General features: G+C 45.6%; 1 protein-coding gene across 4 annotated transcripts in view; it reads left to right on the forward strand.

Moving 5' to 3' along the window:
* The first annotated feature begins 10,099 nt into the window (after positions 1-10,099).
* The window catches only part of LOC106581516 (uncharacterized), a 47,100-nt gene continuing 41,001 nt past the window's right edge, over positions 10,100-16,198 (forward strand). The window contains exons 1-3 of one of the 4 annotated variants that reach the window (XM_082966792.1): positions 10,100-10,570; positions 10,898-11,020; positions 11,145-11,242. In XM_082966792.1, the coding sequence (XP_082822918.1) occupies positions 10,404-10,570; positions 10,898-11,020; positions 11,145-11,242 (388 nt within the window). In that variant the 5' untranslated portion in view covers positions 10,100-10,403. Of the gene's footprint in view, positions 10,571-10,897; positions 11,021-11,138; positions 11,243-16,198 lie in introns of all 4 variants that reach the window. The other 3 variants (XM_082966789.1, XM_082966791.1, XM_082966793.1) reach the window with 3 other exon arrangements.

Genomic DNA, 16,198 nt, shown 5'->3' on the forward strand with positions numbered 1-16,198 from the left:
CCCATGAGAGCCCTCCGTTGCCATGAAATGGGGGGGTCATGACGAGCCAACCAGGGAAGGCCCAGTACCTCGGGAAACGCAGAAGAGTCAATGAGAAAGAGACTGATTTTCTCCTCATGACTCCCCTGCGTCACCATGGCCAGGGAGATAGTGGCTTCCCTGATTAGTCCGGACCCCAATGGTCGACTATCCAGAGCGTGTACTGGGAAAGGTCTAACCACAGGAATAATGGGGATCACTAAACTAAGAGCGAGCGCTCTGTCAATAAAATTCCCAGCTGCGCCTGAATCGACGAGCGCCTTATGCTGGGAATGCGGGGAACAATCAAACAAACAGGTACAAACAGTTGGACAACAGAGGACTCTGGATGAGAGTGGTGCAGACTCACCTGTGGTGACGCCAGAGTGCCCTGCCTGCTGCCTCGACTCCGAGGTACCAACCCGGCACCGACCAGCAGTGTGCCCTCTGCAGCCACAGATGGTGCACGAACTGGAACCCCCTCCGGTCTAGGTTCAGGAGAGAGGGTGCGAGGGGATGGAACCACCAGACCCCGATCTGAACGTCCGCGGGTAGCCAGCAGGTTGTCCAGCCGGATGGACAGGTCCACCAGCTGATCCAACGTGAGGGTGGTGGCTCTGCAGGCCAACTCCCGACGGACATCCTCGCGCAGACTGCAACGGTAGTGGTCGATCAGGGCCCTGTCGTTCCGTCCCGCGCCAGCAGCCAGGGTCCTAAACTCCAGGGCAAACTCCTGGGTGCTCCTCGTCTCCTACCTCAGCTGGAAGAGGCGCTCACCCGCCGCCAGGCGGGTGGTCGAAGACGGCAGGTGAACTCTGTGAAGTCCTCCAACGCTGCATCTCCTTCTCCCCACACGGCGTTGGCCCACTCCAGAGCTCTCCCTGGGAGGCACGAGATGAGGGCGGACACCCTCTACCTTCCCGAGGGAGCCGGGTAAACGGTGCCCAGGTATAGATCCAGCTGTAACAGGAAACCCTGGCGAATAGCCGAAGCAGTTTAATATATAAAACTAACTGCATACAAAACAACAAACACATGGGTACAAAACCCGTAGCGCGCCAGTAACACATAGCACGAGTACTTACAATAAACAATTCCCGACAAGGACATGGGGGAAACAGAGGGAAAATATACAACATGTAATTAGGGAATTGAAACCAGGTGTGTGTGAAAACAAGACAAAACAAATGGAATATAAAAAATGGATCGGCGATGACTAGAAGACCGGTGACGTCAACCGCCGAACACCGCCCAAACAAGAAGAGGAACCGACTTCGGCAGAAGTCATGACAGGATCAGAGGAATAAATACATGCAGTGTGATTAGGGAATGAAAACCAGGTGTGCAGGGAACAAGACAAAACAAATGGAACAATGGAAAAATGGAGCGGCGATGGCTAGAAAGCCGGTGACGTCAACCATCGAACGCCGCCCGAACAAGGAGATGAGCCGACTTCGGTGGAAGTCGTGACCGTGGAGTGCTGGATGGGGTGAGCAAGCACTACTCCTGATGTATGAGCGGGATTTCTGACCACGCAACTCGCTCACATTATCTTACTTATTATCTGCATATGGAATATCTTTGGTTTGTCTCTATGACGTTGTGCTACAACCTTCTACAGCTGAGGAGCAGTGGTGTAGTGCTATTTCATTTAGGTGAGGGAGCCCCCAAAAAATATTAAATGACATCATCATTTCTCAATCAAAGTTTGTACAGACATATTGAATATAATTATAGAGAAGGTGCATAAAATGCATCCTCCAATTGCAACATCTGCCTATATGCCCACACATCTTCTCTCAAGAAAATGCCATGTTTTTAATACCCTCAAACACCAAGTTAGGCATACCAAATTTCAAAGCAGGCCATTATCACTGTGAATATTCATGAAGGATAATTATTCACATTTTACTGGTAAAATGTCCAAACTGCCACGCCAATCATTTGATCTCAATCAATTTCATGGGAAGGAATTAGGTCTATAACAACTGTTTTGCTGGTGAATTAAAGCAGATGGTGTTTACAAACGATTTTCCTTTTCTTATCGGCCTATTTTGTTTCAGTCAAAGCATATCCTGCAGCGCACGCTGTATAATTTTGACTATTCAGCTTCAGATAAGAAATGCCTGAGGAGGTGTTTTTGATGTAACACATTACACAAAAAAAAAATGCTGTGTTGTTTGAATGAACTCAACTGCTGGGTTGCAGGCATTGGGTCACTTAAAGGCGCTTCACGGCCAATCCGACGTCTGCATTGGCCGTGCAGCATTTATGGTGATTATGGCCTCTGCAGAAGTCAAGGCATTCATACTTCTTGTGCTTCGTTGCCAAACGGCGCAGATCTGTTTTGAAGGAAATTGTCAAGGAAGTGAGTTTGTGTTTATACAGGACCTCCCGCCCTCACCTACTGTCAACCAATCAGGTCAACGCAGAGCTATACAGGGCCCTGTTACAACATTTGATAGGCCTATTTGGCCTCCGCATGCATCCAGAGGCCCCGCAATTGCATCACACCATCCAAATGCACCTCCAACCCAGTGAATGGGTAAAGTAACTGGGGAAACCACAACCTACACCAGCTTGCTACCTATGGCCCGACTAGCTGTCTGAATCTCACTGGACCCTTTGATCACTCGGCTAAGCATGCCTCTCCTTAATGTCAATATGCCTTCTCCATTGCTGTTCTGGTTAGTGTTTATTGGCTTATTTCACTGTAGAGCCTCTAGCCCTGCTCATTATACCTTATCCAACCTCTCAGTTCCTCCACCCACACATGCTATGACATCTTCTGGTTTCAATGATGTTTCTAGAGACAATATCTCTCTCATAATCACTAAATGCCTAGGTTTACCTCCTCTGTACTCACATCCCACCATACCTTTGTCTGTAGATTATACCTTGAAGCTATTTTATCGCCCCCAGAAACCTGCTCCTTTTTCTCTCTATTCTGGACGTCACAGACGACCAATTCTTATAGCTTTTAGCCGTACCCTCATACTTATTCTTCTCTGCTCCTCTGGGGATGTAGAGGTGAATCCAGGCCCTGCAGTGCCTGGCTCCACTCCTACTCCCCAGGCGCTCTCTTTTGATGACTTCTGTAACCGTAATAACCTTGGTTTCATGCATGTTAACATTAGAAGCCTCCTCCCTAAGTTTGTTTTATTCACTGCTTTAGCACACTCTGCCAACCCGGATGTCCTAGCTGTGTCTGAATCTTGGCTTAGGAAGTCCACCAAAAACTCTGAAATCTTCATCCCTAACTACAACGTTTTCAGACAAGATAGAACGACCAAAGGGGGCGGTGTTGCAATCTACTGCAGAGATAGCCTGCAGAGTTCTGTCCTGCTATCCAGGTCTGTACCCAAACAATTTGAACTTCTACTTTTAAAAATCCACCTCTCCAAAAACAAGTCTCTCACCGTTGCCGCCTGCTATAGACCCCCCTCGGCCCCTAGTTGTGCTCTGGACACCATATGTGAACTGATTGCCCCCCATCTATCTTCAGAGCTCGTGCTACTAGGTGACCTAAACTGGGACATGCTTAACACCCCAGCCATCCTACAATCCAAGCTTGATGCCCTCAATCTCACACAAATTATTAATGAACCCACCAGGTACAACCCCAAAGCCGCAAACACTGGCACCCTCATAGATATCATCCTAACCAACGTGCCCTCTAAATACACCTCTGCTGTTTTCAACCAAGATCTCAGCGATCACTGCCTCATTGCCTGCACCCGTAATGGGTCAGCGGTCAAACGACCTCCACTCATCACTGTCAAACGCTCCCTGAAACATTTCAACGAGCAAGCCGTTCTATTCGACCTGGCCCTGGTATCCTGGAAGGATATTGACCTCATCCCGTCAGTAGAGGATGCCTGGTTATTTTTTTTAAATGCCTTCCTCTCCATCTTAAATAAGCATGCCCCTTTCAAGAAATTTAGAACCAGGAACAGATATAGCCCTTGGTTCTCCCCAGACCTGACTGCCCTTAACCAACACAAAAATATCCTGTGGCGTTCTGCATTAGCATCGAACTGCCCCCGCGATATGCAACTTTTTAGGGAAGTTAGAAACCAATACACACAGGCAGTTAGAAACGCCAAGGCTAGCTTTTTCAAACAGAAATTCGCTTCGTGCAACTCCAACTCTAAAAAGTTCTGGGACATTGTAAAGTCCATGGAGAATAAGAACACCTCCTCCCAACTGCCCACTGAACTGAGGATAGGAAACTCTGTCACCACCGATAAGCCCACTATAATTGAGAATTTCAATAAGCATTTTTCTACGGCTGGCCATGCTTTCCACCTAACTACCCCTACTGCATTCAACAGCACTGCACCCCCCACAGCTACTCGCCCAAGCCTCCCCCATTTCTCCTTCTCCCAAATCCATTCAGCTGATGTTCTGAAAGAGCTGCAAAATCTGGACCCCTACAAATCAGCTGGGCTTGACAATCTGGACCCTTTCTTTCTAAAATTATCTGCCGAAATTATTGCAACCCCTATTACTAGCCTGTTCAACCTCTCTTTCGTGTCGTCTGAGATTCCCATAGATTGGAAAGCAGCTGCTGTCATCCCCCTCTTCAAAGGAGGTGACACTCTTGACCCAAATTGCTACAGACCTATATCCATCCTACCCTGCCTTTCTAAGGTCTTCGAAAGCCAAGTCAACAAACAGATTACCGACCATTTCGAATCCCACCGCACCCTCTCCGCTATGCAATCTGGTTTCAGAGCTGGTCATGGGTGCACCTCAGCCACGCTCAAGGTCCTAAACGACATCGTAACCGCCATCGATAAGAAACAATACTGTGCTGCCGTATTCATTGACCTGGCCAAAGCTTTTGACTCTGTTAATCACCACATCCTCATCGGCAGACTCAGTAGCCTTGGTTTCTCAAACGATTGCGTCGCCTGGTTCACCAACTACTTCTCTGACAGAGTTCAGTGTGTCAAATCGGAGGGCCTACTGTCTGGACCTCTGGCAGTCTCTATGGGGGTACCACAGGGTTCAATTCTTGGGCCAACTCTTTTCTCTGTATACATAAATGATGTCGCTCTTGCTGCTGGTGAATCTCTGATCCACCTCTACGCAGACGACACCATTCTGTACACTTCTGGCCCTTCTTTGGACACTGTGTTAACAACCCTCCAGACGAGCTTCAATGCCATTCAACTCTCCTTCCGTGGTCTCCAACTGCTCCTAAACACAAGTAAAACTAAATGCATGCTCTTCAACCGATCGCTGCCTGCACCTGCCCGCCTGTCCAGCATCACTTCTCTGGACGGTTCTAACTTAGAATTTGTGGACAACTACAAATACCTAGGTGTCTGGTTAGACTGTAAACTCTCCTTCCAGACTCACATCAATCATCTCCAATCCAAAGTGAAATCTCGAATTGGCTTCCTATTTCGCAACAAAGCATCCTTCACTCATGCTGCCAAACATACCCTCGTAAAACTGACCATCCTACCAATCCTCGACTTCGGCGATGTCATTTACAAAATAGCTTCCAATACCCTACTCAACAAGCTGGATGCAGTCTATCACAGTGCCATCCGTTTTGTCACCAAAGCCCTATATACTACCCACCACTGCGACCTGTACGCTCTCGTTGGCTGGCCTTCGCTTCATAATCGTCGCCAAACACATTGGCTCCAGGTCATCTACAAGACCCTGCTAGGTAAAGTCCCCCCTTATCTCCGCTCACTGGTCACCATAGCAGCACCCACCTGTAGCACGCGCTCCAGCAGGTATATCTCTCTGGTCACCCCTAAAGCCAACTCCTCCTTTGGTCGTCTCTCCTTCCAGTTCTCTGCTGCCAATGACTGGAACGAACTACAAAAATCTCTGAAGCTGGAGACTCATATCTCCCTCACTAGCTTTAAGCACCAGCTGTCAGAGCAGCTCACAGATCACTGCACCTGTACATAGCCCATCTATAATTTAGCCCAAACTACTACCTCTTCCCCTACTGTATTTATTTATTTTGCTCCTTTGCACCATATTATTTATATTTTATCTCTGAACTTTCTTCAAACTACAAATCTACCATTCCAGTGTTTTTCTTGCTATACTTTATTTACTTTGCCACCATGGCATTTTTTTGCCTTTACCTCCCTTATCTCACATCATTTGCTCACATTGTATATAGTCTTATTTTTATTTTTTTTCTACTGCATCATTGATTGTATGTTGTTTTACTCCATGTGTAACTCTGTGTTTTTGTATGTTGTCGAACTGCTTTGCTTTATCTTGGCCAGGTCGCAATTGTAAATGAGAACTTGTTCTCAACTTGCCTACCTGGTTAAATAAAGGTGAAATAAATAAAATAAATAAAATGTGTTGTGATAATTGCGTTGTGATAATTGCGTTGTTTTCTGTTCATTCATATGCCTTGCGTCCGTAATATATAGGCCGAGACAATGAGGAGACAATGGCATAATAAATGTAACTATCCGGTTTTATCACAAAAAACGGATAGCATCCTCTGCCCGGTGAAGTCCACCAAGCATATTGCATGAAACAGACAGTTACATGACCTACAGGTTTAAGCAAGTTCATGTTTCAGACATTTTCGGACCACTGAACTACTATTGATTTAGAACCACAGAGAGTTACCGCAAGTGCCAAAGAAAACAGGAGCTGCCTTCACTATTCCAGCACCATTTCAACATCATCAAATTACCTCTGCTTAGTCTATTTAAAAATATATATATATTTACCTTCATTTAAGTCAGTAAAGAACAAATTATTACTTTCAATAACAGCCAAGGAACAGTGGGTTAACTGCTTTGTTGAGGGGCAGAACGAGAGATTTTTACCTTGTCAGCTCAGGATTTGATCTTGCAACCTTGCGGTAACTAGTCCAACGCTCTAACCACTAGGCTACCTGCCGCCCCAATTCAGTCAAATACAGTGACAACTAAAAGATACCAAAAACTATTTTGTCCAATCAACATAAGCTAAATATGATGTGGCTGTCCATGGTTCTGCGTGTGTGCATGCAAGTAGAAAACATGTTGACTCACTCTACTTGTAGAGAAATACCAATGCCTTCCTCCTCTCTTTCATATTGATGAAATAGTCTCTCAGTCTGTCATAGTACAAGCTTCTATATTTTGTTGTCCTAGGTTACCTGGCTAAAATGATTACTCACTAGCCTAACTTCCTTTCATGGGCAACGTTAGCTAGTTAACATTAGCCTTCTACATCTAGCTACCGTACATATTGAACTTCCATCCTCTTAGGCCAGGGGCACAACAATGTAGGAATTCATTGTTGGATCAGAATTGGCGTTATAATCATTGTCCAGTACGGAGAATTAAGTAAAACCACAAGTCCAAATCCCTATCTCCATCCATGGCTAATTTAGGAAAGGGACAATTTTAGCTCGCTAGCTAGCCACCGGAGGACAACAACACAACGAGATGCAACAATTCAAGTTGTTTCTGTTAAACATTTGATAGAAGAGACGCCAAATCCAAGATGGCTTCCCTTGACACATCATCGTCTAGAATGTCATTGTATGATGTTTAGCCCGAACCATGAAAAACAGCCCCAGACCATTATTCCTCCTCCACCAAACTTTACAGTTCGCACTATGCATTCCGGTAGGTAGCGTTCTCCTGGTATCTGCCTAACCCAGATGAATCCACTGGACAGCCAGATGGTGAAGCGTGATTCATCACTCCAGAAAATGTGTTTCTACTACTCCAGAAAACCAATTTCATGAAACTCCTGACAAAATTCCTTCCAGAGGCAGTTTGGAACTTGGTAGTGATTGTTGCAACCGAGGACAGACGATTTTAACGCGCTGCGTGCTTCAGCACTCGGCAGTCCGGTTCTGTGAGCTTGTGTGGCTTCGAGTCTGAGCCATTGTTGCTACTAGATGTTTCCACTTCACAATAACAGCACTTACAGTTGACCCCATCCCCCTCCCCCCCCCCGTCCCCGTCCCGTCCCGTCCATCCGTCCGTGGTGGTCTGCGAATCAACAAACCTTCTGGCTAATTTGCCATGTCATGCTTACAAAAAGAACGTTTTCTAAAACTGCATATCTAAGGCTCTGGTCTGTCCTATGAGTGAGGGTAAACGGTAGGCATGTTCTCTGCTATCCAGTTATGTTTTCATTATTATTTTGGGTAGAGTGGAGTTTTTTTGGGGGTGGGGGTTGCGTTCTGGGTGGATCAGGTAAAATATATACACTAACGTTCAAAAGTTTGGGGTCATTTAGAAATGTTCTTGTTTTTGAAAGAAAAGCTGATTTTTTTGTCCTTTAAAATAACAACAAATTAATCAGAAATACAGGGTAGACATTGTTAATGTTTAAATGACTATTGTAGCTGGAAACTGCTTATCTTTTTATGGAATATCTACATAGGCGTACAGAGGCCCATTATTAGCAAACATCACTCCTGTGTTCCAATGGCACGTTGTGTTAGCTAATCCAAGTTTGTAATTTTAAAAGGCTAATTGATCATTAGAAAACCCTTTTGCAATTATGTTAGCACAGCTGAAAACTGTTGTTTTGATTAAAGAAGCAATACAACTGGCCTTCTTTAGACTAGTTCAGTATTTGGAGCATCAGCATTTGTGGATTCGATTACAGGCTCAAAATGGCCAGAAACAAAGAACTTTCTTCTGAAACTCGTCAGTCTATTCTTGTTGCTAAAGATCTCGTACAACGCTTTGTCCTACTCCCTTCACAGAACAGCGCAAACTGGCTCTAACCAGAATAGAAAGAGGAGTGGGAGGCCCCAGTGCACAACTGAGTAAGAGGACAAGTACATTAGAGTGTCTAGTTTGAGAAACAGATGCCTCACAAGTCTTCAACTGGCAGCTTCATTAAATAGTACCCCGCAAAACACCAGTCTCAACGTCAACAGCGAAGAGGCGACTCCGGGATGCTGGCCTTCTAGGCAGAGTTGCAAAGAAAAAGCCATATCTCAGACTGGCCAATAAAAATAAAAGATTAAGATGAGCAAAAGAACACAGACATTGGACAAAGGAAGAAAAGCGTTATTGACAGACAAATCTAAGTTTGAGGTGTTCGGATCACAAAGAAGAACATTTGTGAGACGTAGAAAAAATTGAAGATGCTGGAGGAGTGCTTGACGCCATCTGTCAAGCATGGGGGAGGCAATGTGATGGTCTGGGGGTGCTTTGGTGGTGGTAAAGTGGGAGATTTGTACAGGGTTAAAGGGATATTGAAGAAGGAAGGCTATCACTCCATTTTGTAACGCCATGCCATACCCTGTGGACGGAGCTTAATTGGAGCCAATATCCTCCTACAACAGGACAATGACCCAAAGCACAGCACCAAACTATGCAAGAACTATTTAGGGAAGAAGCAGTCAGCTGGTATTCTGTCTATAATGGAGTGGTCAGCACAGTCACTGGATCTCAACCCTATTGAGCTGTTGTGGGAGCAGCTTGACCGTATGGTACGTATGAAGTGGCCATCAAGCCAATCCAATTTGTGGGAGGTGCTTCAGGAAGCATGGGGTGAAATCTCTTCAGATTACCTCAACAAATTGACAACTAGAATGCCAAAGGTCTGCAAGGCTGTAATTGCTGCAAATGGAGGATTCTTTGATGACGGCAAAGGACACAATTATTATTTCAATTAAAAATAATTATTTATAACCTTGTCAACGTCTTGACTATATTTCTTATTCATTTTGCAGCTCATTTCATGTATGTTTTCATGGAAAACAAGGACATTTCTAAGTGACCCCAAACTTTTGAACGGTAGTGTATTTTACTGAAGGGAGGGCCATCCATTTTCATTTCTGAGAGATCCGATTTTCTCCATGTATCACTCATTATAAATAACGTGGAGTCCCTAAAATGTGACAGGGTGTGCTCTTATAATCCATAGGATTAAGTGAAGTCGTTTTTAAATTCCTTGCAATTTAACCTTTATTCTAAATCAAAATTTACACACCCAAAAATATCTCCTATTAAAAGCGTTTCCTGATGACACAGTAGTCACTTGTGGTTTTCTACCTCACCAGACTTCTGCGCGCTTTTTACGCGCACAAGGTACAGTAGATATCTGACTCCTTCAATCTCACAGGGGGGTCCAACGTCAGAGTAGTGTTTAAAACGCAGATTATTCCTTGGGCATGGGGGTCAGTGTAACGCATTTTGACTTGAGTTATTGGTTTTATCCAGCACTCTGTCTTGTATTCTGCACCATGGCGAACTCTTAAACGCTGTACTTTTGGCTACTACGCTGTATTTATTCCGCCTGCCCTAAATCTGACAAAGATCTAACCCTTCGAAGGGTTTCAAACTCACTTTATTTTTATTTTTTTAAAGTCAACGAAAACCTACAGCAACTCGCGCTTTGGAACTCTGTGGAGACGCCATTTGGCAATGACATCGCTCCCGTGCGCTCTGTGCATAATATGGATATGTCTGGTCTGTCATTCGACAGGAACGGGATTTATTTACCAGTTTCCCGGAGTGACTGGTCAAAGCGTCAACTCGGAGCAGAGAGCGACCACAGGTTCACCAGGCAGCGGATCAAACATTCACCTCAGGTGAGCACACCATGACGCACGGAGAGAATCCATTGTGAGGATGGACAGAATTTGCCAAAATGAAACATAATTTATTTACAATGTCACCATTGATAGAGAAGTGTTTATTGTATGACTAAAACGATTGATTATCAGCCCTGGTATCAGATTTCTGGGGGGAAAAGGGTAAGAGCTGATGCTTATAGTAGGATTTACATCTTCTATAGTGGATGAAGGGATGAATTAAATAAATACAGGAGACGTTTTTAGAGTATTTAACAACCTTACATTGTGACCTGTGTTAGATGTTATGATAACAAGGTCCATATGGTCTGTCTGTGATTACAGGAACTGGTGCCAGTACAATGTGTTGAGGACCGTAAAGTGCCAGGTGCACAATGGGACAGAGACCATGGTACAGAGAGTGTTCCAAGGCTGCCGCTGGCCAGGACCCTGCACCAAACTCATCAGGTAGGACTGGACCAGACGACCCCAGAGTCCTGTTTTGATATAAATGCCATCTTATAGTGTATATAGTAGCAATAGTCCACATGAAGATGTTCCTGTGTTGACCCTGTCCCTCCGTCAGCTACAGGACCGTGGTCAGGCCGTCTTATAAGGTGGCCTATCGGCAGGTCACAGCTCGGGAGTGGAGGTGTTGTCCTGGGTTTGTAGGAGATGAATGTCGAGAAGGTGAGAATTCACACTCATAATCATGCCCTCTGTCTTTCTTCACCCTAATGTAAACCCATATAACCCTCTATCTTTCCTCGCCATAATATAAACCCATATAATCAGTGCTGAAGTGGTAAATAAAATAGGTGGGTAAACTCTGATTGCCGGTCACAGTGAAAAAAGTAACGCTTCCTATACTTTCAATGCATTTTCTTTTCTCTCAAAAGCCTTATAAACTGTTGGGAAAATAAAAAAACTATGGAAAACTGTGTTTACTTGGCATTTATCCTCCACTACACCACTGGTTATAATCCTCTACCTTTTCTCCATTTCCTCAGGTGATAATCTTAGTTTGGCAAAGCAAACATTGTAAAATACTGTATGTATTTGGTCAGAGTAATGTTTAATATACTGAGGGAAGGTCTTTTTAAAGGTGTTAGCCAGTTGATGTTCTATGGAGACTGTAACAGACTGTAGCAGGAATACGTACATAAAGACGTTACCTGCTACGTGAGTGAGAAACGTAACTATGGGAAGTACTGTAGCTATGGTCACCTGCTGGTTGATATACTACTACATTACTGTAGGTTTGGGAACTTAAGGTGTGTTGAATTAAAGGTTGGGACTAAGGAGCCTGTTTTTCATTACATTTTAGGAACATGTTCCACAATAAAAAAAAAAAGGGGGAGTTGAAAGGGCTGCTGAGGTTCTGCGGTTGTGTACATGCTCCTCAGGCTTTTAATCAAGATGCTTTTGTGTCTGAGAGAGAGAGAGAGAGATGAGGTTGTCAGCTATTGTAGGCGCAGGAGATTGGCCAAAATGAAACATAATTTATTTACAATTTCACCATTGATAGAGAAATGTTTAATGTATGACTAAAACGATTGATTATCAGCCCTGGTATCAGATTTCTGGGGGGGGAAAGGGTAAGACCTGATGCTTGCTGTTATTGTAGGATTTACATCTTCTATAGTGGATGAAGGGATGAATAAAATAAATACAGGAGATGTTTTTAGAGTATTTAACAACCTTACATTGTGACCTGTGTTAGATGTTATGATAACAAGGTCCAGATGGTCTGTCTGTGATTACAGGATCTGGTCAGTAGGAGCAAGAGATGTTTCTCTTACTCTCCCCCCTCCCCCACCCCCCATATTTCCCCATTATAGTGAAAGGGTTGAAAAATAGGCTCTATGAAACATATAAAAACGAGGTAGAGAGTCTTGTAAAGCGTGAGGCCATAGGGAGGCAGGGCACCACAAAACTCAGGCTCCCAGTCCAGTAAAGAGAGGTTGAACTGGGAAGAACCACTAGACTCCCTGCCCAGTAAAGAGAGAGGTTGGACTGGGGGGAACCACTAGACTCTCTGCCCAGTAAAGAGAGAGGTTGGACTGGGGGGAACCACTAGACTCCCTGCACAGTAAAGAGAGAGGTTGGACTGGGGGGAACGACTAGACTCCCTGCCCAGTAAAGAGAGGTTGAACTGGGGGGAACCACTAGACTCCCTGCCCAGTAAAGAGAGAGGTTGGACTGGGGGGAACCACTAGACTCCCTGCCCAGTAAAGAGAGGTTGAACTGGGGGGAACCACTAGACTCCCTGCCCAGTAAAGAGAGAGGTTGGACTGGGGGGAACCACTAGACTCCCTGCCCAGTAAAGAGAGGTTGGACTGGGGGGAACGACTAGACTCCCTGCCCAGTAAAGAGAGGTTGAACTGGGGGGAACCACTAGACTCCCTGCCCAGTAAAGAGAGAGGTTGGACTGGGGGGAACCACTAGACTCCCTGCCCAGTAAAGAGAGGTTGAACTGGGGGGAACCACTATACTCCCTGCCCAGTAAAGAGAGAGGTTGGACTGGGGGGAACCACTAGACTCCCTGCCCAGTAAAGAGAGGTTGAACTGGGGGGAACCACTAGACTCCCTGCCCAGTAAAGAGAGGTTGGACTGGGGGGAACGACTAGACTCCCTGCCCAGTAAAGAGAGGTTGGACTGGGGGGAACCACTAGACTCCCTGCCCAGTAAAGAGAGGTTGAACTGGGGGGAACCACTAGACTCCCTGCCCAGTAAAGAGAGGTTGAACTGGGGGGAACCACTAGACTCCCTGCCCAGTAAAGAGAGGTTGGACTGGGGGGAACCACTAGACTCCCTGCCCAGTAAAGAGAGAGGTTGGACTGGGGGGAACCACTAGACTCCCTGCCCAGTAAAGAGAGAGGTTGGACTGGGGGGAACGACTAGACTCCCTGCCCAGTAAAGAGAGGTTGAACTGGGGGGAACCACTAGACTCCCTGCCCAGTAAAGAGAGAGGTTGGACTGGGGGGAACCACTAGACTCCCTGCCCAGTAAAGAGAGGTTGAACTGGGGGGAACCACTAGACTCCCTGCCCAGTAAAGAGAGAGGTTGGACTGGGGGGAACCACTAGACTTCCTGCCCAGTAAAGAGAGAGGTTGGACTGGGGGGAACGACTAGACTCCCTGCCCAGTAAAGAGAGGTTGAACTGGGGGGAACCACTAGACTCCCTGCCCAGTAAAGAGAGAGGTTGGACTGGTGGGAACCACTAGACTTCCTGCCCAGTAAAGAGAGGTTGAACTGTGGGGAACCACTAGACTCCCTGCCCAGTAAAGAGAGGTTGAACTGGGGGGAACCACTAGACTCCCTGCCCAGTAAAGAGAGAGGTTGAACTGGGGGGAACCACTAGACTCCCTGCCCAGTAAAGAGAGAGGTTGGACTGGGGGGAACGACTAGACTCCCTGCCCAGTAAAGAGAGGTTGAACTGGGGGGAACGACTAGACTCCCTGCCCAGTAAAGAGAGGTTGGACTGGGGGGAACCACTAGACTCCCTGCCCAGTAAAGAGAGGTTGAACGGGGGGAACCACTAGACTCCCTGCCCAGTAAAGAGAGGTTGAACTGGGGGGAACCACTAGACTCCCTGCCCAGTAAAGAGAGAGGTTGGACTGGGGGGAACCACTAGACTTCCTGCCCAGTAAAGAGAGGTTGAACTGTGGGGAACCACTAGACTCCCTGCCCAGTAAAGAGAGGTTGAACTGGGGGGAACCACTAGACTCCCTGCCCAGTAAAGAGAGAGGTTGAACTGGGGGGAACCACTAGACTCCCTGCCCAGTAAAGAGAGAGGTTGGACTGGGGGGAACGACTAGACTCCCTGCCCAGTAAAGAGAGGTTGAACTGGGGGGAACCACTAGACTCCCTGCCCAGTAAAGAGAGAGGTTGGACTGGGGGGAACCACTAGACTCCCTGCCCAGTAAAGAGAGGTTGAACTGGGGGGAACCACTAGACTCCCTGCCCAGTAAAGAGAGGTTGAACTGGGGGGAACCACTAGACTCCCTGCCCAGTAAAGAGAGGTTGAACTGGGGGGAACCACTAGACTCCCTGCCCAGTAAAGAGAGAGGTTGGACTGGGGGGAACCACTAGACTCCCTGCCCAGTAAAGAGAGGTTGAACTGGGGGGAACCACTAGACTCCCTGCCCAGTAAAGAGAGAGGTTGGACTGGGGGGAACCACTAGAAGCGGTCAGCTTGACTGAAAACAGAGTGGGAGGATGTGGAATGTATGCCCCAGCTCTCTGGTCTCCAGAGTTTAGTCTACTAAATATACCTTCACACTTTGGCAAGCACCACACTCACTTACTGCACACACAGAGCCTTCAGAAAGTATTCATACCCCTTGATTTATTCCACATTTTGTTGTGTTACCAGCCTGAATTCTAAATTGATTTTTTTTTAAACACTCACTTCTCTACACACAATACCCCATAATGACAAAGTAAAAACATGTTTTTAGACATTTGAGTCAATTTATTGAAAATGTAATACAAAAAATATCTAATTTACATAAGTATTCACACCCCTGAGTCAATACACTTTAGAATCACCTTTGGCAGCGATTACAGCTGAGTCTTTCTGGGTAAGTCTCTATAAGAGCTTTGCTTTCTACAATATTTGCACATTATTCTTTAAAGAATTCTTCAAGTTCTGTTAAGTTTATTGTTGATCATTGCCATAGATTTTCAAGCCGATTTAAGTCAAAGTGTTACTAGGTCAGTCAAGAACATTCAATGCTTCCGAGTGGCGCAACGGTCTAATGCACTGCATCTCAGTGCTAGAGGCGTCACTACAGACACCCTGATTCCATTCCAGGCTGTATCACAACCGGCTGTAATTGTGAGTCCCATAGGGCGGCGCACATTTGGCCCAGCGTCGTCCGGGTTTGGCCGGTGTAGGCCGTCATTATAAATAATAATTTGTTCTGAACTGACTCTCCTAGTTAAATAAAGGTTAAATAATACAAACTTTAAAAAATGTAATCTTGGTAAGCAACTCCAGTGTATATTTGGACTTGTGTTTTAGGTTATTGTCCTGTTGAAGGGTGAATTTGTCTCCCAAAGTCTGTTGGAAAGCAGACTGAACCAGGTTTTCCTCTAGAATTTTGACTGTGCTTAGCTCTATCCTGTTTCTTTCTTATCCTAAAAACTCCCTAGTCCTTGCCGATGACAAGCATACCCATAACATGATGCAGCCACCACCATGCTTGAAAATATGAAGAATGGTACTCATTGATGTGTTGTGTTGGATTTGCCCCAAACATAACACTTTACATTCAGGACATAAAGCTAATTTCTTTAACCCATTTTTTGCAGTTTTACTTTAGTGCCGTATTGCAAACAGGATGAATGTTTTCACTCGTCATTTAGGTTAGTATTGTGGAGTAACTACAATGTTGATCCATCCTCAGTTTTCTCCTATCACAGTCATTAAACTCTGTAACTATTTTAAAGTCATCATTGGTCTCATGGTGAAATCCCTGACCGGTTTCCTTCCTCTCTGGCAACTGAGTTAGGAACGACACCTGTATCTCTGTAGTGACTGGGTGTATTGATACACCATCCAAAGTGTGATTAATAACTTCACCATGCTCAAAGGGATATTCAACATCTGCTTATATTAATTTTTACCCATCTACCAAT

Source organism: Salmo salar, chromosome 20, assembly GCF_965601325.2.
Source record: "Salmo salar chromosome 20, fSalSal1, whole genome shotgun sequence".
In the NCBI taxonomy this organism is placed as follows: domain Eukaryota; kingdom Metazoa; phylum Chordata; class Actinopteri; order Salmoniformes; family Salmonidae; genus Salmo; species Salmo salar.